This window comes from Phycodurus eques, chromosome 15 (genome assembly GCF_024500275.1).
Source record: "Phycodurus eques isolate BA_2022a chromosome 15, UOR_Pequ_1.1, whole genome shotgun sequence".
Lineage (NCBI taxonomy): Eukaryota > Metazoa > Chordata > Actinopteri > Syngnathiformes > Syngnathidae > Phycodurus > Phycodurus eques.
Window position 1 is genome coordinate 12,390,841 of NC_084539.1, and position 23,585 is coordinate 12,414,425.

The 23,585-nt window shown below is 38.9% G+C and overlaps 2 protein-coding genes across 3 annotated transcripts in view; one reads left to right on the forward strand and one right to left on the reverse strand.

Moving 5' to 3' along the window:
* Positions 1 to 4,967: 4,967 nt before the first annotated feature.
* Positions 4,968 to 11,128, reverse strand: gfi1b (growth factor independent 1B transcription repressor). Its single transcript, XM_061698692.1, has 7 exons — positions 10,817 to 11,128; positions 10,440 to 10,522; positions 10,010 to 10,183; positions 9,228 to 9,445; positions 7,254 to 7,391; positions 6,527 to 6,692; positions 4,968 to 6,098 (listed from the first exon to the last, which is right to left on the reverse strand). Exons 2-7 carry the CDS (start codon positions 10,513 to 10,515, stop codon positions 5,923 to 5,925), a joined length of 948 nt encoding a protein of 315 aa, XP_061554676.1. The 5' UTR covers positions 10,516 to 10,522; positions 10,817 to 11,128; the 3' UTR covers positions 4,968 to 5,922.
* Positions 11,129 to 13,421: 2,293 nt separating this feature from the next.
* The window catches only part of tsc1b (TSC complex subunit 1b), a 31,965-nt gene continuing 21,801 nt past the window's right edge, over positions 13,422 to 23,585 (forward strand). Inside the window, exons 1-8 of one of the 2 annotated variants that reach the window (XM_061698197.1) lie at positions 13,422 to 13,625; positions 19,197 to 19,422; positions 19,500 to 19,603; positions 19,933 to 20,085; positions 20,475 to 20,619; positions 21,866 to 22,020; positions 22,104 to 22,177; positions 22,259 to 22,437. In XM_061698197.1, the coding sequence (XP_061554181.1) occupies positions 19,314 to 19,422; positions 19,500 to 19,603; positions 19,933 to 20,085; positions 20,475 to 20,619; positions 21,866 to 22,020; positions 22,104 to 22,177; positions 22,259 to 22,437 (919 nt within the window). In that variant the 5' untranslated portion in view covers positions 13,422 to 13,625; positions 19,197 to 19,313. The remainder of the gene's footprint in view (positions 13,626 to 19,196; positions 19,423 to 19,499; positions 19,604 to 19,932; positions 20,086 to 20,474; positions 20,620 to 21,865; positions 22,021 to 22,103; positions 22,178 to 22,258; positions 22,438 to 23,585) is intronic. The other variant, XM_061698198.1, reaches the window with a different exon arrangement.

Below are 23,585 nucleotides of genomic sequence, written 5' to 3' on the forward strand. Positions count from 1 at the left end.
TCAAAAAGTTTGTCAACTGTCTCAGCATTCACAATTTGTGGCACAGCAATGGTCTCCATAAACTTAACATAACTGCAATGTGGCCCGCGACAAAAAGGATTTTGACACTTTTGCAAGTCTAAGCCATGGAATCTGTTGAGTATCATACGCTATTGACAGAAGAATTTCACAAAATAGGATTTGTGGCCTCTCCCTCCCAGAATTTGTCAACACACTCACATCACTCAGAGAGGAAAAGAAACAGTTTTTGTCTATTTTTCTAATATATAGGCAATTATTTTAGTTGCGATAAAGTGTTCGCTTTCAACAAGTTAGACTTATTTTAGTAGCCCTGGGGTATTGTAAAGGATAACACTTTGAGGAAAATATATATGACATGATGAAGAACATCTCCCTCTTTGTTACCATCTTGCATGATTGTGTGAAGTATACACTCACGCTAAGGCACCGGTGTCAAATTCAGGGCCCGGGGCCAATTTATGCAGCCCGCTAAAACCAATCATATCTACTTCATGTTGTATTCTAAAATGTGTAAAAAATGTTTAAATTGTCTTCACTTTTGACAACATTGAGCTACTGTAATCTATTTTTGTTACAAATCCCATTTCTTAAAAAAATAGCTAAATATTTTTCAATCAATTTGTTGTGTCTATGTACAGTAATTACTCTATATGGTGAAGGGAACCTGAGCTGCAGCATTCTGAATGAATACACTTACAGTATATGGTTTCAATATCAATGGCCCTCTGAGGGAAACCATAACTACAAAGTGGCAAAAATGAGTTTGGCACCTCTGCTTGGGCAAAAGTAGCATGAAGTATCCGGCCAAGTGAAAAAGGGTCATTATATATAATGAAAAATATTAAGTTATATTAAACCAAATAAAAGCACATTATACTGCATTGTGCTGTTATATATACAGTAACTGTAACAGTTATATTGACATTCAGAACACATTTAGCAAAAGTTGCTAAAGTAAAGAAGTATTGTAATAACCTGCACTGCAATGATTGTACGGGGTTAAAAATTGACACTTCCGTAGTTGTACTGTACATTCATGTCAACAACGTGGACATTCAAAGTTTCTAACTTAACTTTAGAGAATATCCAAATTGCATATTACACAACAGAGGTCATCAAAGTGTTTGTCATAAGTCGAAATAACATTACAGTTCAGTGCCAGAATTGGGGGATGGGTGTAGGATTGGTCACGATGGTACCAAAGGCACTGACTGACAATCAGTTGTGTGCTGTGGTGACATGTTGACGTGATGATGTACTCTTTTAGTTTAGTTTACAAGGATATGTTTGACACTCCTACGTCTTTTGGTGCTATCTCTCTCGATGCCTTGTCCGCTCCTCCTTGTCTCTTGACTGGCCTGGTCCAACCGTTGAAGTGTGCGGAGACCATGATAGCATTATCAGACACACTTTTCTGCCTGGCCTTCACTGGAAGAGCCTGTTGCACTCAGATTTCATGTGTTTTTTTTTTTTTTTTTTTTTTTTTTTTGCTTACGCTTGCTTCTCAATTACCACACTCCCCTATGACTTGTCTCAGCTTTTGCACGGCCAGCCTCCAACCCTGCAGCTGGCTGTTTTGACAGTTGGGAAGGTAAAATGTTATACATCTGCCCATATTTGGTGTGTGTCTGCGTGATGTCGGTGTGAGGTCACGCAGACACATTTGATGACTTTCTGTATCTATTTATACTATAGCTATATGTTTCCCAACTTGTGATGAGCTAAGGCAACTATTTTACAAAAGAAAAATCTCATGGCACCCCACTAAGCAAAATGGTCGTAAAAAGTATGAATACTGAAATAATGATGATTGTGACTCAATTTACACACAACTTTACTTGCTCGGTGTGGAATCTGGGTCTGTTTAATTGAACACAAAGCTGATATAGTTGCAAGAATCCATTACTTATTCTGTTGGCGTTAGGTGGATACACAGACTTACTGTATCTTCTGCCATGTAAAGGAAGAACATTTAATTGTTCTGCCTTTCCCTATATGTTGCTGTTATAGATAGATGTTCAAAGATATATTTGTAATCAATAAATCATAATTTTGAGACACATTAAGTGAAATTGGATTTATTGGATAGCATATAGCCATTATTTCTTTCTCACTGACCCTCAGGATAAACGGTATATTGAAAATGGATGGATGGACCTTATGAGGGCCATTTCAATAGTATGTTGTGCTGAAAAATGTCTGAAACCTTATTGAAGAAAATTCATGTATGCTTCAGCCTGCATTAATAATCAGTGATGGTCATGTTTATCGAAAGATATTTAACTGGAGGCTTGCATTTCTGATGTTGAAGATCTTCTGCGGTGACTAAACAGGAAACTCGGATCTTCCCCTGCCGTCACTTTTGTAATGACACTGCACGAGTGTCCTTAAGCCAAGTCATTGTTGCATTTATCTGTGGACATGCTGGGCCACAACTGTGACAATGGCAATCCAACAGTATCACATCTGCACATATATGACAACAGCAGATGTGATCATACAGAAACTTCCTTTGTCTGGTCATATGGAGGAAATCTGCTGGCAGTTTGTTATTTATATTAATAACACTGATGAATACAAACAAATTCCTCTCTGACCTCAAAACTGTCAAATTAACATCACATTTGTTTTAGGTGAAGCTATCTAGCAGCACTGCATAATTGTTATGACCCTATCTTCTGAATGATAACCTTTCTCTTGGATTTCCCTCTATGCGCTCCATGAATTTGCCACGGGCACATTAGGTTGCACACACCAGGTACCGCTCATTTGCATGGAGAACATTTGCAAGACAAATTTGCATTTATGCTCCATCCCCTGGGCTGATGTGGTTGTCTTGTGTTAATGGAGCAGGTTGGAGGGACAAAGTTACAGTTAGCGTGAGGTGCCACTTTGCTATTTTTTATCTTTGTGTTTCTTGTTGGTGCAATTGTCCTTTCCTTCTTTCAGATTTTTCTCATAAATGTGGACACTTTCATAAATGTATAAAACAGGTTTAAAAAGAACATATGAAACCGTTTTAAAAGTAGTATTCTGCAGCATTGCAAGTGAACCTTTTAGTGACAGGCAGCTGCACGGTTAGAAAGCAAATCAAGGACAGGATATTTACAACTTTTATAACACCTGTGGCCATATGCAAATATAAAGGGGTCTAGTGGGCCTACATCCACGTTAACAGAGTTTATATTTACTGCAATGCATTTTTCTGCTTTATTCAGAAAACATTTTTTTATTCATTTTTATGCGTAAAGCTTTGTACACCAGCAGTGATAAAGGAATGTTTCTGGTGCATGCTGCACATCTTTTACCCTATTCTTCCGTTTTTCCTGAGGCTACGTGCGACCCCTCCCCTACAACCTGTGTCCTGTTTGCACACCCCACCCACAATGAGCCTCCTCCTCTCTTTTCTGTTGGTTACATGTGTTGGATTTTGATTAGCTTGGTCCCACTCAGACCAGGATGTCACTGCAGCCCTGTAACTGTTACACTGACACAGGGGGCCTTGTTTCCTCTGTGATATCCCAGAATTTTGCATAAAGACTTCAGATTTGTTTGCCAGACAGTAAGCCTCCACATCTGCTCTGTTGCCCACGTAGACACTGATTTCTGCAGAATTATATACACGAATCGGAGTACTTCTCATTAACCCATTTACAGTTATTGTTACACTACCATCTGTTAACACTTTTCCTTAAACCAGCTGAATACATTTTAGATCAGATTCATTAAGATGAGAAAACAAGTTTTATCATAATGCGGAGGGCACCAATGCTGAATTTCCTCCATCTCTGCCGCCAATTGTGGGTACTAGTTCAGTATGAGGCTTAAAGGTTTGAGTAGCAATTTTATGCATTAAAAAATACATATGTGAAAATAGATGGTGGTTGGTCGCGTTTAATGTTCTTATCTTTCTCAATGCTTCATCCTGTTTCTCAGATTAAACAAACCCAGGTGATGATCAGATTTGCCTGAAGCATCTTAAAGTGCTAACTGGTTTGGTGTTTGAGGAAGGTGGTGAGACTGTTTGTTAAAGTAAATCCAACGCGGTGGATGGGTGTGGTGACAGTTGACTAAGCAATCAATCCCTTTTTCACAGCCTATTAGTTAATCCCTGTATCCCAGTCACCCCAGTGCACTCTTAAAACCAAGCAGCAACAGTGGACGTATGGAGATGTGTGTGTCCAGACTTTAATCAAGCCTCACCTGATGGTTTGTGTAATTCTGATTTCCAGCTGTGATTACATCTTCAGTTGTTAATTGAAGAGAAGGACTGACTCTAACTTTTTCATTATTTCACTGGGCTTGGTTATTTGTTTGTCATTTGAGTACAGGATAACACCATCCTCGTGAAATACAGGAGGTTGATTAAAAAGTGTTTGTGTACAAAGATAACAGAGCTTAATTTTAAGGTATTAATTTAACAGTATGTGTATTAACCTAGCTGTTGCGTTCCTGGTGTTTCTAATTCGGTCTAATATGTAGCTACTCGTACATAGCTAAATAGGGCAACTGGAAAATATTGGAAACGCATCTCATTATGCTGAGCAAAACTGCTAAACAGATTATTATTTTAGTAAACATAATTTTAGAGACAGTAAAAACCTCCAAAGTTAACAAGAACACCAGAAAAAGTATTTAATTCAGAGTTCAGCCAAAAGGCAAAATGCTTTGAAGGATACTAGAATGGATTGTGTTGTGATTCGTGTGTGATTTGGAAGGTTCCACTGTACCTTTCTTGTTCTGTATTATAGTACCGGTACGTAGATTGTGATGAAGTGTACAATTGAGTGCAGTTAAGATACACATACAGTAGGGTATATGATTGCAGAGATTTTCAAAAGCACTGTACCCAATAATAACTGTTTTCATTTTAAAGGTGAGCATGCGATCTTTCCAGAGTGACTGAGTGAGCTCAAACACAAAGAACCAAACCAGAATGAGCTGAAAGATGTGTATTGACAGAGTTGATCACATCATTTTACTAGACTAACAGTCTAGATGCATTTTACCCGGGAGGGAATAGGACAGAACAACCACAGCTACAGCTTGTTCTTTATTTTTATAGACAGCATGGAAAACCTAATGAAGATAATTTGCTTTTCTCGCATGACATCCATACAAATTTTAAATATGTTAGCAAAGAACTCATACATGTATGTAGGGATAATTTTTGGACCTAAAAGACAACAACTCATTTCCCACACAGCTACGCATGCACAACTTGAAAGCAGATAACTTCTACTATATTAACTCAGTAGTTGTACAATCCATTTTGTTATTATTAATACTTAACATTGTCTTCTAAGAATGCAAAATACACAACGTCCAATGCATGTTTATTTATACGTTTTTTTGTTACATTTTTACACAACTGAATTGGCCAATTTGTATATACAGTAACGGACACGCAGCTGATACTACCCAGTCCCAGAATGCACTGCAACAGCTGGCGCGACATGTCACATAATTGTACATCGCTCCTCTGTTGGCAGCACAGGACTTGTTATCACTCATATCGCTTGTTTGAATCACGTTTCAGAGCAGATTTTACGACGCAAGTCTGTGGTGCAGTATTTGAATTTGAAACACACATTATCGTGTGTATTTGCAATGAAAATGATGTCTGGAGGTTATTAGCTTAGCCTCTGAGGGCGCTGAGTACTGTGGGCTTTATGCGACAAAATACATTTGGCAAAGTGTTCGTTAGTGACTTCCGAATAATAGGATATGTGCTTTAGATGTCCCAATAATTAGGTTCCTGTCACACCGTAATGTGTACCTAAATGAATTGCAATGTACTGTGTGCTCGACATTCTAATTTGGGGACTGAGCCCCCTTAAAGTTCTGATCTTAGACCTGGGAATGGACATACAGTATGTAAAAATGGTTGCTGTTGATGTGTCACTTGCTGTGCTGGCTCTCGTGGTGCCTGCGAAGGTCCACTTTGCGCTGGAAGCCTTTGGAGCAAATGTCACACGCAAATGGTTTGAAGCCTGTGTGTTTCCTACTGTGGGTGATCAGGTTGGAGCTCTGGCTGAACGCTTTACCACACACTTGGCACTTATGGGGCTTCTCACCTGCAAAATATGACGCAACACACATAACCGGTAAAATCGACACCAAAGAATCTTGGATTATTTTCTTATTCTTATACAGTATATTCTTATATTTCTCATTTATTTGTACAAAGGAACAGTTGTCTACTTTATACAAATCACTCTGCTTCTGGAAAATCAGGTTTTGTCACTACACCTAAGGTGGGAGCAACAGACCGTACCATAAAGATAATGTTTGTATTTTTATCCATACTTTTCTTGAACCACAACTGTTTCACTGACAGCTAGCTGCTTGAAAAGAGCCATACACTATTTTGTTCATTGGTCTTTCTCAGATTCATCAGTCGTGATATCACTCTTGGAAACTTTACTTTACAATCAGATGATCACCCCAGCCAAACGATGTATTGATAACATTATACAAAGATCGGTGCACAGCACAGTCATACCTGTGTGAATATATGTATGTTTCTTCATGTCAGACTTCTGGTGAAACCTCTTCCCGCAGAACTGACACGGGTACGGCCTTGTGTCAGAGTGAATGAGGAGGTGCGTGGAGAGAGTGGAGGAGCGCTTGAAGGACTTCCCGCACATCTTGCACTCGAAACTTTTTTCCTGGACAAAGGCAAAAACAAAATGTGTCCCATAAGGTGAACTTCAATGAATTTCTGATTTTGCCATTGGCCAGAAACAGAAGAGGTCATTCATTTTTATTTTATTTAACTTATTTTTTTAATTAAAAACTGAAAATTAATATCATACAACTGCAATTAGTCCAGCCTTTGAACCAATGTGATGATGTACAGTATGAAAAGCTTTAAAGTTCTAATTAGGAGTAATACATCATTACCATTTTCTCCTGTGCATATTTATGTCCTATTCTATTTTTTTTTTTTTTTAAATCCAAGCCTGGATACATTTTGAAAACTTGATGACAATGTTTGATCTGATGATAAACAGAAGAAAGTAGAGTACATATACACAATTGCAGAATATGGCTTTATCAGCATCTAACACTATCTATATTTGCCACCCGTACAATTATTTCAATTATTAAAAGACTCTACTGTATGTCCCTTACAATAGCCCAGGTTTGTGAGCTGACACATTGTAACATATCCTTCATTCTATCATATTGAACATTTTTAATCATGCACAACATTTCAGGGACTTTACCTGAGAGTGGACGTTCATGTGCTGCTCGAGACTGACTGCATGGCCGAAGGTTTTTTTACAGATGCTGCAGCCAAAAGGTCTCGTTCCACTGTGGGACCTCCTGACATGAACCTCCAGGCCGTGAGGCGTTGAGAACACCTGAAGCACAGTTGATATGTCAACACAGTTGACTGACAACTTTAAGACGCTGTACACATACAGTATAGTCTAACACCTAAAATCTAAAGCTTTAACGCTATTCTACATGCAAGGTTTATAATCTGCTCATCAATTAGTTGTTAACAATTGTTAATGCTTTATAAAGACTTAATAAAGTCTCAGCTAGTGTGTGCCCTACTGCTTGGCAAAAAGTGAGCCCATGTTTGCTCCACTGCTGTGCCCCTGCTATACTATTACTACTACTACTATTATTACTACCACTAAAAAGAAAAAAACATTTTTTGTCAAAAGCATATACTGCATGTTCAAGTTATTAGTTTGTTTCCAAATATATCCATCCATCCATCCATTTTCTGAGCCGCTTATCCTCACTAGGGTCGCGGGCGCGCTGGAGCCTATCCCAGCTGTCATCGGGCAGGAGGCGGGGTACACCCTGAACTGGTTGCCAGCCAATCGCAGGGCACATACAAACAGACAACCATTCGCACTCACAGTCATGCCTACGGGCAATTTAGAGTCTCCAATTAATGCATGTTTTTTGGGATGTGGGAGGAAACCGGAGTGCCCGGAGAAAACCCACGCAGGCACGGGGAGAACATGCAAACTCCACACAGTCGGGGCCGGGGATTGAACCCGGGTCCTCAGAACTGTGAGGCTGACGCTCTAACCAGTCGTCCACCGTGCCGCCCACAGATATATATATATATATATATATATATATATATATTAAGTGTAACTTTGAAAACAAAAAACAAAAAACAAAACATTGGAGATACAGTACAGGCTTTTTTATATTGGACATTAAATAGTAAGGTCACATGGTGACAACTTTAGTTGTCAAATAGTGAGCTCAAACTTACTGGTGTAACCTGTTTTCACGTCTAATTTTTGAATTATGATTTACTAAGCATTCATAATGTAATTTCACCGAATTATAAACAGTTTTTAATACAAGTGCCAAGTGCTTCAGAGGTTCTGAAGCTGCACTCCTGGTTCTATATCGCACCATTGTACACCATTAGGGTTCTTTAGGGGTTTATTACAGGTTCTTTAGAAAGGTGATAGTTCTATATACACTGCAAAGTGCAAAATCTTCCATGTGAATTTATATTATTTCTAGTGAAAACATCTTACTGTAGTTATTTTAAGACAGTTTCAAGGGTTTTAAGCAGACGAAAATACTTGTTTTAAGATGCAAGATACTATCTGAGGAATCTTATCAAGTCAATTCATACTAGTTCCATTGTCAGATTTATTTCACTTATTTTAGGGAGAAAATGTTTTGTTTGCAGTGGGAAAAATATGAGAAAGAAAATAAAACAAAAAACAGTCTTACGATAAGTGCAGTGAGATGTTTTCACTAAGAATAAGATAGATTCACTCTACACTCGGTACGATTTTGCATGTTTGCAGTGTAGCACCATGGAGTTATTTCGTTCATTTCCTTTTGTAGATCACAGAAGCGAGTCATGCTTGTGGCGCCTCATAATAAATAAATAAATACCCATTGATGGCTTTGGTTTCACTGGCTACATAAAGGTTCGACGTTGCACCTACTAATGATATCCAAGAAATGACAGAAAAAACATCTCCAAATTTGCACCACCAACCATTTGTTTCACATTTGGTGCCATTGGATATTGATTGGTTCTGTATAGAACCACTAAGAAATGGGTGCTAAGTAGTACCCAAAAGCATTTCCTCAATGCATACAAGCCAAAGAACCATGTGTGGGTACTATGTAGAACCTTTATTTATTAGTGTATGTTGTATGGGTTGCACACTTTAATGGCCCGTTTAGCTTAAATAACATACCTTATCACAGGTGATACAGTGGTAGGTGTTTGAGCTTGGGGAGTAGTGTGTACTACAGTCCAGAGGCTGCTGGTGCTGTGGGCTCCGGCTGATGTGCGTATTGTACAGACTGGCGGCATGCTGCAGCACCGTGGGGCTGAAACCCAACTGATAAGGAGAAGGAACCTGCTCCCAGGAATATGGCGGCTTATAGTAAGTTCGGAATTCCATCTGTGGATCTGAGGAGCACAGAAAAAAAACTTACAAGGTACGTCAGACAGATTCCAGAACGGGTGTCAAAAAAGATAGATTTCAAAATCAAACTACAAACTGCAAGTTTTCCCCTTCGAAATAACCCTACTGGAGTCTAATTTACTTTCCCCAACACCTTCAAGCATTTCTGGAAGGATTCTTCTGGGATCCTCTTCAGCTCTGTCGTCATGGCCATCTTGATGTCGTTCACATCTTCAAAACGGGTCCCCTTGATGACCCCCTTGAGTTTGGCAAAGAGGAGCTGCCAAATGCTCAGGGCACTGTGAACAGGCACGTTGTCATGGTGAAGCAGCCACAAGTGGTCCTGTTGCCTCTTCTCGCTCACTGAACTAAGCAAACGCATGCAAGATCTTTTTATAGTCGTCCTGCTCGATCATCTGGCCCACACTGAGGAGGAAACTGGTTGTTTGTAGTTTGGGTTTGAAAAATATCTTTCATGACACGACATATAGTCCTAGAACATTTCTGTAACCCCTCGTAGTTTAACCTCTGTAATTATGGTCATGCATGCAGGGAAATGCGGTGCTCACCTGTTGGGTAGTACGGCTTTGTGGGAGCCAAAGGGAGTCTGGTGGGCTCTGCATGCACAGGTAAAGGACTTTGAAGCTCTGTCTCCTCTTTTTCTAATGGTATGAGGTCTGTTAGGGAATGCAGGCCCTCAGACTTAGGCCTGTCTGAAGAGTCCGTACCCTGAGGTGAGACACCTTTAAATCCAAAACAATGCAGTTAACTGAAGCTTATCAGACCATTTTGGTTATTAAATAAAAACCCAGAGCTCCTAAATAAAACCAAATCAATTTTCAATGTATTCCTCATTTAGTTCTCAGTTATTTAAAATTGAAATGTGTCAAAAATGTGTGTTAACTGGACTGGGGTGAATAATGATGAAAGAAGTTGACAGTCAAGTCTTTCTACTATAATTGCTAAGTTATTGAAACACTTTTAACATTTCAAACTTACCTGTCTCATCTTCATACAACCTATGCACATTAAATGACGTGCTCCGTTTGTTTTTCACCAGGAATGATCGGGGCATGTCTCCTCTATAAGCACAAATAACGCGTTGCTTAAACTCTAAAAAGAAACCTAAAGTAAATATTCATCTCAATGTCTTTTAAACAAAGCTTATCTTTTGTCAAAACGGAAATTACACAACGTTTCATAAAAATTTTGTCAGACAGATTTTTTTTTTAAATTGCGAACAATGTTATTTGTGTAAATAGTGCACAAATCATTACATCAATATTATTCAGAATATCAATCGATTACAGTTTGTTTTTATTTTAGACGACAAAGTCAAGCTTTTTTTAAACTTTTCAGGTATAGCAGAAACTCACCATTAACTCAACAAGATCCAATGGAAATATATTTCTTTTTCGGCGTTCAGATCTTAGTGTGGCTCACAAAAAAATCCTTTCCTTCAAGTCCCAAAAGCAAACCAGCGTAAAAAGCATCGCACTTGTTGCTCTTTCTTTTCCTCCCCTCCCTGATTTCCAATCAGATAATTTCGCCGGGGAATCTGACTGTGGTTTCAACCAATGGAAGACCCAACCTGCAAAAGGCAATTTGCGTAGAAGACACAGGGCCTCCTGGTTGTACAGTTACACTAAGCACACAGCTGCAGGGTGGAATATTGAACGAAGACTGCTAGAGAGAGACAAAGTTAGCAAAAGTTAATACGGTAATGATGCGTCATGCTTGTAGGTTTGTGTCGTTATGTGTGTTTTTTATAAATTGCTTATTTCGACTGTTTTTCAACCGCAAAACTAAAATGTACAGACCATAAAAAACATACTTATTTTCGCCTAAAAATTTTTTTAAATATTATTTTAATGTTTGATTGACAAGATTTTTATTAATGTTTTTACCACTGCGTGAAGTCTTGCGCGTGTGATTTAAATGGCGAAAAAGTCACATGAGACTGTAGCACCTCCAAAGATACACACACCTAACCAGTCTGAGAAAATGTGTTGACTTTTTAATTCTCTATTTACTGGTGTATACAATATAATAATCAGTAGTCAGTGTGTGATCGTGTCATATGCCAAACGCAAAACTGGAATTAAGATATGGCATGACCTTTCACGCGCGCACACACAAAATAAGAATATAGATGGTGATGACTAACTTGTTACATGCAATAACAAATTAAATTTAAGAAATCTGCACGGACTGTCGGGTACTGTATTTGCGCATGTGGGTTATAACTGGGGAAGTATTAGTGCGACATCTTGTGGACAAAGTTGATACTGTGCCTTTTACGCAGCCCAAACAAAGTGTTGTACATAAATAATAATACATCCATTTTCCGTACCGCTTTTTCCTCACGAGGGTACCTGAGATGCCGATCTCTGCATGATCATAAAAAAAGGAAAATGAGCAAGGTAATGAAGAAAAAATATTTTTTTCTGAATGTGAAGTGTAGGCACGCAAGAAAATGTTCTTTGGCAACACGTGAAAGAGGAGTGACTGGGACAGCGCGTGTGCGGTTGTCAATGCTGTGGACACAGAATAGCGCGCACACGCTGAAGTAAAAAAGAAGTGGTCAGACATGAAGGTGGATGTGAAGCGGAGGACAGCTGCTCACCGCCAAAGTGTGGCCAAAAAAAACCCGGCGCGGAGGGCCTCACCCCGTTCGAAGAGAGAATCGCTGCGATCATGGGTGATGCTGCTCTCTCAGGGGTGATGGGTGGACGTGGCAGACTATGATCACCCCACAAGGTTAATACCATGTATTTTTTTTTTTATATAAGTCATAACAAATGTGTTCATACAGTAACCCACACTCAGCCCTGTGAGATAAAGGTTCATGCGTAAATGTTGTATGTGTGATATTTGTAATAAATCTTTTGAATTCAAATAGAAGCATATCAGCATATCAAAGAAGATATCGAAAACTTTGACTCCTTTTTGATTACTCAGTTTATTATTTTAATACACAGTAGAGGACACGCACACTGACAAAAAAAAAATCACGTTTATTTTTTTAGGAGAAGAGGGGTAAATTAAGTAAATTTAAACAAATTTTAATCATGTGCAACTGATGTACATGTTCAAACGAAGTAAATTCAAAGGACTCTTTTTTTTCAGTGCATGTGCTGGAGTCACGAAGCGATTGTGAGGGCAATAGACGGCATAAATGATCGCCTCGAACAATTAATCCTCACAAATGTCAGTGGTTCATGAAATACACTGGGTAACAAATGAATTCTCAGTCCTTGCCTCAATTGCATTGTTGAAATCAAATGTTGCCGGGCATGAATTGTTCATCAGTGCTAATTATTCACGTGTCTCTGGTGTGCAGATTTATGAGAACAGTTTCCCAAAAATTAAAATTAGCTAATGACAACTGAAAAAATACACCTGACGTGTATGAGTTTTGTAATATTACAAAAAAAAAAAAAAAAAATTCAAACGACAGAAGCTCATTTTAAAGTTTTTTTTGGACAGTGCATTCACCACAAATCATTCTTGGAACCGCAACATTTTCCCATAATATACTGCTTCTCCGAATCTGTTGCTGTCGTCGTTAATGCTTGTTCACGTTCCTCCATGTCGCTGCCTGTTCTTGTTTTTTTCTGCCTTATATGACCCCACTTTGTTATCACCCTAATGCATATAAATTATTATCGATATTTTTAATTTGCACATAAATATTCTCACTTACAAGATTTATTCGATTTTTTTATTCATTTGACGCTGAAGCAAGGTTCTTCGGGCCACTTATTGATAGCCAAATGACCTGATCGGTAAAGTACTTTTTATTTTTTTATTTTTCACGCATTAACGTGATTAAAGTGTCTGCGCGTGCGCTGTCAACATGTGGGTCACGCGAAACCGCATCACGAAAAAACTTTAGACATCCGCCAATGAACCGATGCGACCAACACTCGCGTCGTGGCAGGAGAGCAATTATTCCTATTGAGAACGGATCAATATAAACCTCGACTAGTATTAACTGTAGTCACATGTTTAATTCATGCTTCATATAAGTGCATGAGTTAAGTAGTTTTCAGTGGTTTTCAGGGCGCTAACTTGTGGGATTAGTTTGCATGCATGCTTTCAGCGGAAGCCGACTGTGGTAGTGGGGTGGGCTGTGAGGTTTTCAAGATGGCGGCGCCCTGTGGAGTGAAGCTACTCTAACAGGTAAACAGCTGCGATTATTTAATTCCACGCCCATTTTTATATGAAGAATCCCAACACGTTTGTGTTGCTTTATGAACGTCTCATTGTATTGCTCGCTCTCCACGGGTTACTGTGTTTGACAGGCAAGATTACATTCCGTCCGAGTCTTGGTCGCTGCTGCCAGCTAACGTTAGCTCGTGGCGGTGGGACTGACTTGTTTTTGCAAAGAGCCGCGGTAATGGATTTTCACTTGCGTTTGGCCCTTCAAACATTTCGTCGCACTTTCCCTGCGTGTGGTGTTGGGGTTGAAGCTGTTTCATCTTTACGGAGGAACGGTGGCTGCATATTTTTATAATCGGATGAAGTAAACCCAACCCTGGCCATTGTTCTCTGCGAGTTGTTTACGACACGCAGCAGCAGGCAGTGGTCAGTTCACACACGCTTTGGCACAGAAGCAAAACACATTGCAGTCTATCCTTATGTATTTCCCTCAAGATGAATACCAATATTTATTTATTCCCGTGTGCATTTAAACCTCTTTTTTGCCGCACGTCAGTCCGATGGAGCATGCATCGCCATGCGTCATTGCTGTGATATATTTGGTTTATATTAGAGGTGAGACGGTATGAAAAATTCACGTTAGGAATATAGTGACCAAAATATTCCCGGATATCAGTATTATCAAAATAGTTATAATATAAATGTACATGTTTTATTTTGAATATAAGATACTGAATATGCAAAGAGCAATCCTGTGTAATTTTTGCAGATTATACATTGTACCTCGGTGTTTGGGTCACGGTTCCGTGCGAGTTCGGTACAATGGGAAAAAGCAACAAAAACTACCAAATGTATAATTCTAGGTTTCTTTTCATTTATTTCCAGCAGACTGTAGTGTAAGTGGTAGTAGTGGAACATTTAGAACTACCTGAAATAACTTTGTATAAACTGTAATATTTATGCACCACTTAAAGATATGCAGAATATTTATTTATTTAACCAACCAACTAACCAACCAACCAGGTAAGGCAATTGAGAACCGTTTCTCATTTCCAATACTGACCTGACAGCAGGGCAAAACAAGGCAAAAGAAAAGCAAGTACAAATAAATATAATTAAAAACAAATTGCAACAAACTGTACAATGTGATGTAGTTAGATATTTACTTATCATAGCATATGACGAATAAAAGATTCATAACAGACTAAAAACAGGCACAGTGATTATGTACAATATCCCTTTCCAATTTGTTAAGTGATGATATTGGGATGAATGAGTTGAGTTAATCTTTTCTTAAAAAATAAAATGAAAAAAAAAAAAAAAACTTTCAAACTGCAGTCTTATAATAAAACAAAATACACTCACAGTTCTTCCCTAGTCCTTTTTTTTGCAGGTGAAAAATTATTGCCGTCACATGGGCTGCATTCTGCTTTTAGTTACACTGTAACATAGGGGGTTGACGTCGTCTCCTGGTTAATTGTTTGAGTTGAGCCCTGGCATCGCCTTCTACAGTCCGGGTCTTCTTTATGCCCCATTTGTTTGCTGTTGCGGTACAGTAGGATTAAGTCGAAACACAACTATTACTATCAGAGACACAAAATATAATAATCGGCTTTATACGATCAGGATTTTGGGACCGATCAGCAAGTTTAAAAAAAACGATCACCGATCCGATCACAAGATGGAGTAATGTGTATTTAAATGACTTGTTCATTTACTGTATATACTTGTGTACTGTATAATGAGTATCTTCAAAACTATTCTCTATTCAGGTCAATGTATTCTAATCAGTCAGGTCAAACCACCATGACAGAAATAATGGGTGCTCACTTACTCCAATTAAATTACTTTATTGCAATTAAATTACTTCACACACACCGAAACTTTAGAGCATGATTCGACATAATGCTAGCATGTTTATGTACAACCGTTAGTGCTAACACTAGCTTGCTAGGCTACATAACGTTTTGTTGCCTGCTTGCGAGCGGTATCGTATTAAAAGTATAGTAGTGTCTGTCTCAGACGTGTTGTCTGTCCCACACCACCAAATATACTGTACATGATGGCGACGCGGAGTAAATGTCTTTTGTGGTCATTGATCGGATCGGCGAATTATGACATTAAAGCCGATCAGCATGAAATGCTAATTATCGGCCAATACCGATCAGATCAGTGTAAAGTTGTATAATAATGTTAATTATAGTATGAAATAGAAACAGCCTCACGATTGAGACAAAAATGGGTCACCGGGCTTCTTCACGGTCATATCTTATGTCTGTTGCTATTTTTTTTTTATCGATGAAGCTACTGGAGCAGGGGTGTCAAACAAATTTTTGTCTTTTCTTTGCTCTGGCCCTTCTATGTGCAGTTTGCTTGGTCTTGTGTGGGTTTTCTACAGGTACGTCGGTTTACTCGCCCAATCCAAAAACATTCTTGTTAGTTTAATTAAAGACAATTTGCCATAGGTGTAAAGGTGCGGATGAATGTTTGTTTGTCTGTATGTGCCCTGTGCTTAATTGGCAACCAATCCATGGTGTCCCCCACCTACCACCCAAAGTCAGGTGGGATAAGCTCAAGCTCTCCCACAACCTTAATGAGGGGGCAAGCGCTGTAGAAATTTGATGGAAGGATGGATATTTAGCTATTTATATATTTATATTTAGCTATTTCAAAGTAGGGCTAGCACGTCACCTTCACAATTCTGAAGTTTGGAGGCAAAATTGCAGTTCTGGCATTACTGTGTGAAGTTTGTATGTTCTCCCCAAGACACAACTATTTATGTTATATAATATACATACTGTACTACAATGATATTGTTGTTGAAAAATATAAATTGAACACAACATTTAGGCCACATTAACACAAGAACCGTCTAGTTGAATAATGCAATGGCCTTATTAGATGCTTGTACAGGAGCAAAGGAGGTTGTTGCTAACAACTTGTACCCAGCCAAATGTAATCTGGAAGTGTTTTTGCTGTATAAAGGACCTTTGTGTATTCCCGAGCATTCCTAGGCTGTCCGAGATCACAGTAAGGACGTCTCTTGTTGGTTCTACTGACCTATCCTTGCCTCTTGCTCGCTCACACGCTCCAAAGTGACCATGACAGTGGAATCCTCCCTCTGTTGCCCAACACACCCCATGACTGAGCTCAAAATTGGTAACTGCGAAAACAGCTCCAATGTGACTTCTGAATTAATCAGTGTTTATTATCCGTTTTATTTGTGGGAACTTGGTGTCGCTTATCGTGTATTTCTTCCCTGAGGGGATTTTTTTTGTCTGACATGACTTTAGTGGATAAAAGGTTGAATATGCTGCAATTTAAGGCTGGGCAATATGGTTTAAAATAAAATCCCAGATATTTTTCCTCAACATCTAATTTCCGATTTTAATCGATTCCCCGCCATTAAAAATAAATAGTAAATGACATTTGTCAAAACTAGGAAGAAGTGGCCCTTTAAAGTCCACAACCCTTAATACATTTTAATAAAACATTTTAAATGTTCAACAATTGAACAATACCATCAATAATTTAAAACAAAAATTCTCTTTGGGATTAATAATCAACAAAACTAGTGCCAAACATTTCACAAATTAGTCATGAGTATAACATTACAAACAAGTATAACATTACAAACAAAACTGTCACTGAACATAAGATGGACAAAATTTGCTGCTTCCAAGAAAAAATAACCTTTGCCCCTGAAAATGTAGACAAAATTCTGCATACATTTTTAGCACTCCAGGTGCATGGCAGGTAGGTTGCCTAGTTTTGATTTTATAAAAAAAAAAAAAGAGCAAGGAAAATAAGCATGTCTACAGCTCTCCTCTCTGATAAGGCACTTAGGCATCGAGAGAGATTTTTAGGCCGTACTATTCCGCCGCTTGAACTTTATTTCATGCTGCAGTAAAGTTTGGTGAACATCCGGGCACTCTTATTGTCAAGTGACACCACCAGAAGTACTTGATGGGAATAAAATAAACCCTGGTGAAGTGTATTGCATTTGGGTAAACTATAGTACTGAATGTAGTTTATCACAACAGGCACCGCCTCTACTGAAGTGGATCAGTGTGCGATTAAATGACTGCATTTGCAATGTATAAACAGGCACCATGTTTTTGATGTTTTTTTTTTTTTTTTTTTTTTTTTTTTTTTTTTTTTTTATGTTCTGCGTGTTCAACTCTGTGATTGCCTTCCACAAGGCTTCTCTTTGTCATATGTAAAACAATGTGAAATAATTCTAATTGATTATCTGTTCATTTGAGAGAGTTTTCCCTTTCATGCTACAGGCTTTGGTTTCAGATGTCTTTAAACATAGCTTGTTGCTCATTGTTTGACACTGCAAACCCAAACCAGTTTGAGTCAAATAGTGCAGGCTTCGGAAGCCGCCAAGAGGAATAAAATTATTCCCCCCTCAAAAAATGTCTCTTAAAAATGTTTAAAAAAAATAAAATAAATATATAGAAATGTTATTACCTTGATCTATCTCCCAGTCCTACTGTACTGTTTTTGTTGTCAGTCTGCTTGAAAGCTACTTTAGTGTTGGTAGCACAGTGTTGGGTGTTTGTTAGCGATTGGAATATCTTGTCACTATAAATGTTTTTTCTCTTTAAGCCTGTTCATGTTTTTTTTGTCCTATCAAGCAATTCCCAGGCTTTTCCAAAATTGTTCCTTCATAGTTTATTTCCTAGTGACTTGCACACATCTAGGCTTGTAATTTGCTCAGGAAGGATAAATGTTCCCTTATTCATAGTCACGTACAATATTAATGGTGTTTGAGTTCCATGTATCTGATTTATTTAAGTACTTGTGAAATCTACTTTATCTGTCATATGATTTTTCAGATTGAATTTTGCAATACAAATCTGTACAGAGCTGGGGATTTTTTTTCATCCTTTGATCTAGTTTTTATTTAGGCGACATTTTGGATGAATGATTAGCACATCCACCTCACAGTTCTGAGGTTTGTGGTTCAAACGTGGAGTTTGCATGTTCTCCCTATGCATGCTTGGGTTTCCTACTAGTAATCCGGCTTCTTTCCAGATTCACAAATATGCTTGTTAGGTTCATTGAAGACTTGATTGTTCATAGGTGCGAATGTGACTGGTTGTTTGTCTAACTATACCCTGCGATTGGCAGGTAACCAGTCTAGGGTGTACTCTGCCTCTTGCCCAAAGTTAACTGAGAGAGGCTTCAGCTCACCCACAACCTTAATGAGAACAAGCGCTATAGAAAGTAATTTGATTTCTAGTTTTTTTATTTCGGTAATTCAAGGTCGGGTTAGCACATCTCACTCACAGTTCTGAGGTACGGGGTTAGAATCTCGGTTCTGGCCTTCCTGTGTGGAGTTTGCCTGTTCTCCCTCTCACGTGCAACCCTAATAAAGAAAGCGGTGTAGAAAATGGATGGATGGATGCATATTTCCAATTATTAATTTATTACAATTATTTAGGTTTACATTATTTTGAAACAAATATTTGCCGATAAATGAAAAAACAAAAACAGCTGTGGAGTTGTCACATGACTGATGAATTTGTAATGTTATACTCATGACTAATTTGTGAAATGTTTGGCACTATTTTTGTGATTCAGAGGTGCCTGGAGACTGAAATTGGTGGGTGGCCCCAAGAGAGTCCTCCAGGCAGGAAGGAAGGTAGAGACACTGTGTGACAGGGACACTGCCTCCCCTCCACCTACACCACTGCCACCATGGCAAGAGAGCAGCCTAGCATGGGGGACCTCCTCCCGCTCTTGGAGACCGCCGACCTCCAGCAGCTAGAAGAGATCAGAGGCCTAATTAATGAGCAACTCAGTACTGGTATCCTAACTTTTTTAAACATAATTTATATGCTTTTATTTGTGTCTCAGAATGTGCTACCTGTCATATTTTTGTAGAACGAGGGTCTGTGCTGCTCAACGGGCTGGTGGACTACTTTTTAGAAACAAATTCTTTAGAGGCCATCCATATCCTCTGCTCAGTCAGAGAGCCACATGACAAGGTGAGAAAACTCACATATTCATTCACACCACTTCATTTGAAGTGAGAAAGAAAGAGTTATTTATTTTAAAGTATTTCAAATGCAAATAAAAATCAGTTCATTTGATGACTGATAAACAGTTTGCATTAGCGTCTTCCATTGTTGAGTATGTGGATACATAATTCCTGAAAAAGTTCTCACATGGAAAGTCATTACAAAAAAATAAAGGATTCAAGGCTTCTAATTAATAGTTATCATAATTATATGTCTGACTTATGAAAAGAAATTGCTACCAGTAAGTGCCAACATTATCACATAATACCCCCGTCCCTCCCTACTTGCCCTCACAGCACCTTCTAGACAAGATGAACGAGTGTATGACCAAACAAGTTTGTCGACTGCCCACCCTCACCATGCTCGGCCATGTCATCCGCAAGCAGCCATCCTGGATCCACAAGATTGCACGATACCCTCTTCTCCTGTCGCTACTCAAATGCCTAAAGGTATAATGTGAAAGGATGGAATTATTACACATCTCTCACCGAGTAAGATGACGGTGAAGTCACAAACGATCTAAAAATCTCTTTGAATTAACAACTGCACTAATATTTGACTTTATTGTAACAAAAAGCAGCGAGCTAAAACAATCTGTTAACTAAAATAAAACAAATCGTTGTGCAGCATACTCGTAGAACAAAAATAATGAAAAACATTTTCCTAACATTTAGGCCGCTCACCCACTCTTTCCTTTCTTTGGGTGCATGTACAGTACATATGATCACATTCATGTATTAATAGAGTCCCTATTTCATTTGCATTTTACTTATTTTGTCGGCATTTCGCGATATAATCAAAACAGCTTTGTCACATCTTCACTTCATCCCCTTGGCAGAGCGATACGGATGTCGTGGTGCTGATAACTGGGGTGCTGGTGCTGATCACGCTGCTTCCCATGATTCCTCAAGCAGGAAAACAACACCTGTGGGAGTACTTTGACATTTTTGGCCGTTTGGCATCCTGGAATCTGAAGAATCCTGGTGAGATATGCATCCCATTTCCTCCAAAACAGTACAGCTCTGGTCACCATTACTTGTACCCACAATTTTTGCCAAAGATTATCTGGACGGACAGACAGTCAATCAGAGAAATTATATTGTTGGGCTGTTTTACCTCTTCAGGTAGTGGAGGTTTTCAATGTATTTAAGGAATCATGATTGCACTTGGGCTTTGGAACTTAAGGACCATGGTTTCTGTCCCGCTGAAGCCATTGAGCAAAACCTTTAAAACACCCTATGTCAGCTCAGGGTTGCAGTACCAATTGTGCAGCCCTGTGACATCTCTCCTTGAATATGTATGTAAATGTGTGCGGTGGGCAACAAAAATACACAGTGGAATGTCAATTTAATTCTCCACATCATATATTCAAATGAGTAAAATAACTTAAAATTTGTTGACTTAGAATTGGAGCGTTACTAATACGATATGTGATTCTGTAAGACAGCAAGGTCTTCATACATGTAATAATGACAGGCAACCACATAACCACATAGGCCTATCCAGAGCACACAATCATGGTTTCGAAGGAAACATTGTTTCAAACTGGCCAGCAGAGTTTAGTTCTCAAACCCACAGAAAACTGCTCAAAAAAGCTGAAATCTGTCATGGGTGAAACACATCAAGGACTTAATAATTTTAACAATTTATGTAATAGAATAGGGAAAAACTATCAGCTGACATGTACCAGATGCTTATATATTGCTTTAAGAAACACTGCCCTTGCTAAATTTTGAGCAACACCATATTAAAGAAGGGTGACTTTATTTTTGGCCGAGGCCATATTGCTTATTTCTTCGTTGAAACTACTATATTTAATTAAGAATAAAAATGTTTGACCTCTGTCATTGCCAACAAAGGGTACATAACAAAGTATTGATATTAATTTTTGTTATTGACCAAATCCTTTTTTTTCCACCATAATTTTCTAATAAATTCTTTAGAAATCAGAAAATGTGATTTTCTGGATTTTTTTCTCTCATTTTGTCTCTCATAGTTGAGGTATAACTATGATGAAAATTCCAGGCCTCTCTCATCTTTTTAAGTGTGAGAACTTGCACAATAGTGGATGACTAAATACTTTTTTTGCCCCACTGCATCTCAAATCTGCTTTGTTACATTTAAAACAATTCTGCATGATCTTGTTGACAAAGACTTGACAAGACTTAAAACTGGGTGGTTCCTGCTTGTCTTGTTACTGTTATGATTTTCAGTTTTGTATCTTTTCAGGGCACGTTTCAGAGGTTTACTTGATCCACCTACACGCCAGCGTCTATTCGCTCTTCCACCGCCTGTATGGCATGTACCCGTGCAACTTTGTGTCCTATCTGCGCTCTCACTACAGCATGAAGGAAAATATGGAAACATTTGAGGAGGTGGTCAAGGTGAGGTGCAACCATACACTGCTGTTCTTTAATGATTTTTTTTTTTGACATTGATTGAGATTGCTTAAAACCTCTCTACTCAGCCAATGCTTGAACATGTCCGTATCCACCCTGAACTAGTGACAGGGACCAAGGATCATGAGCTTGACCCGACTAGGCAAGTCTCACACCATCTGCCAGGGTTTTCATGGCATGTGCCCTGATAAGGCGGGATTAATGATTAAATTTTTTACTGTAGGTGGAAAAAATATGAAATCCACGATATCGTCATTGAATGTGCCAAAGTGTCTCTAGACCCGAAGGAGGCCTCCTGTGAGGAGGGATACGCCACCATGCCTGAGAACTTTTACCCTCAAATCCATCTGCGACCGCAAGACTGCACTTCCAGCCCCCATACAGACCTCCACAGCAGCTATGGTTAGTTCAAAAAGGAGAGAAAAGCGATGTTACGTATACAGTGCTTAACAAATATGCAGTATTGGATCACCACCCAGTGTAAAGTTTATGCCACATGGTTAGTTCCAAAAAGAAATTTTCATGGTTTGGTATTACACCGGCATGTATAAGCTTTTTGACTGAAATTATCTTTTTCATGCTAACATATAATTATCCCTTTATTGTCAGATTTAGTATTTTACAAAAAATAGTAAGTGACAATATTTCTAAATTAAAATGTCAAATTATAATTTACTTGCTTTCCTGAACAGAAACATCTTTCTGATTTCTTGAGGCCTTTTCACCTGCACTTCCTCAGTAGGAAGGGTCTGCGTGGCAAAGCACAACGAACATGGATGCCCCTTGTGAACAATGCCCATATTTGAAAGCGCTGACGTAGCAACCTACAAGGAAATCGAAAGACTTTCCCCGCTGAGTGGACTGCAATTCGGCAATCTGTATTTGTAATTGCCGCAAGATAGCCCTTAACCTATTTTCAGGAGAAGGAGGTGAAAAAGGCAGGATGAAAAAGGGAATGGATGCATCCCATCCTAATTTCACGCCAGGATCTCAGAGTTTATGCTCGTTTGTGAGCTATAGATCCAAGAAGAGTGCTTTGAGTTTTATTTCAGGCTGAGCAAGGAGCTTTAAAAAGGAGTTTGAAAGCATCCTGCAGAGATATCTCTGTATATAATTTTTCTATTGTCACAAAGTTTAGGACAGTGGGGCACCGCAATTATTATGCCTTCCTCCATTCCCCCCTTGCCGTTTACAATAAAAGTCCACCAAAATAACACTCAGCAGTCACTCTGCCAAGCCCTTCTCCTATTGGAGGAGCTTTCTGCCATTACCACGACACCGTTTGAGAATAGAAAATTTTTAGATTCAGGGGCGCACCTCGAAGCATCAGCCAGCCTCTGCATTTGCCGTGCCGCAACACGGCATTCCGTGGTGTCGTCCCCTCAGCACATGGACAATGACTGGGAAAGTCATTGGCGGTCTGTGTGTTGCCAAGTGCAGTGTGAAAAGGCCTTTACAGAGTCCAGTGTCAGGTTGACGTGGGTATAAAAAAGGTGAATTCAGTTGGAAAGTCCTCATTCCTGTTTGAATTGGTCAAATGTTGAGAAGTC

Coding starts and splice junctions, on each gene's coding strand:
- gfi1b (XM_061698692.1), bottom strand. CDS start 10,515: ATGCCCCGATCATTCCTGGTGAAAAACAAACGGAGCACGTCATTTAAT. Junction 7,392..9,227: donor ACTGTATCACCTGTGATAAG/GTATGTTATTTA, acceptor ACTGTGCTTCAG/GTGTTCTCAACGCCTCACGG. Junction 6,099..6,526: donor ACATACATATATTCACACAG/GTATGACTGTGC, acceptor CATATTTTGCAG/GTGAGAAGCCCCATAAGTGC.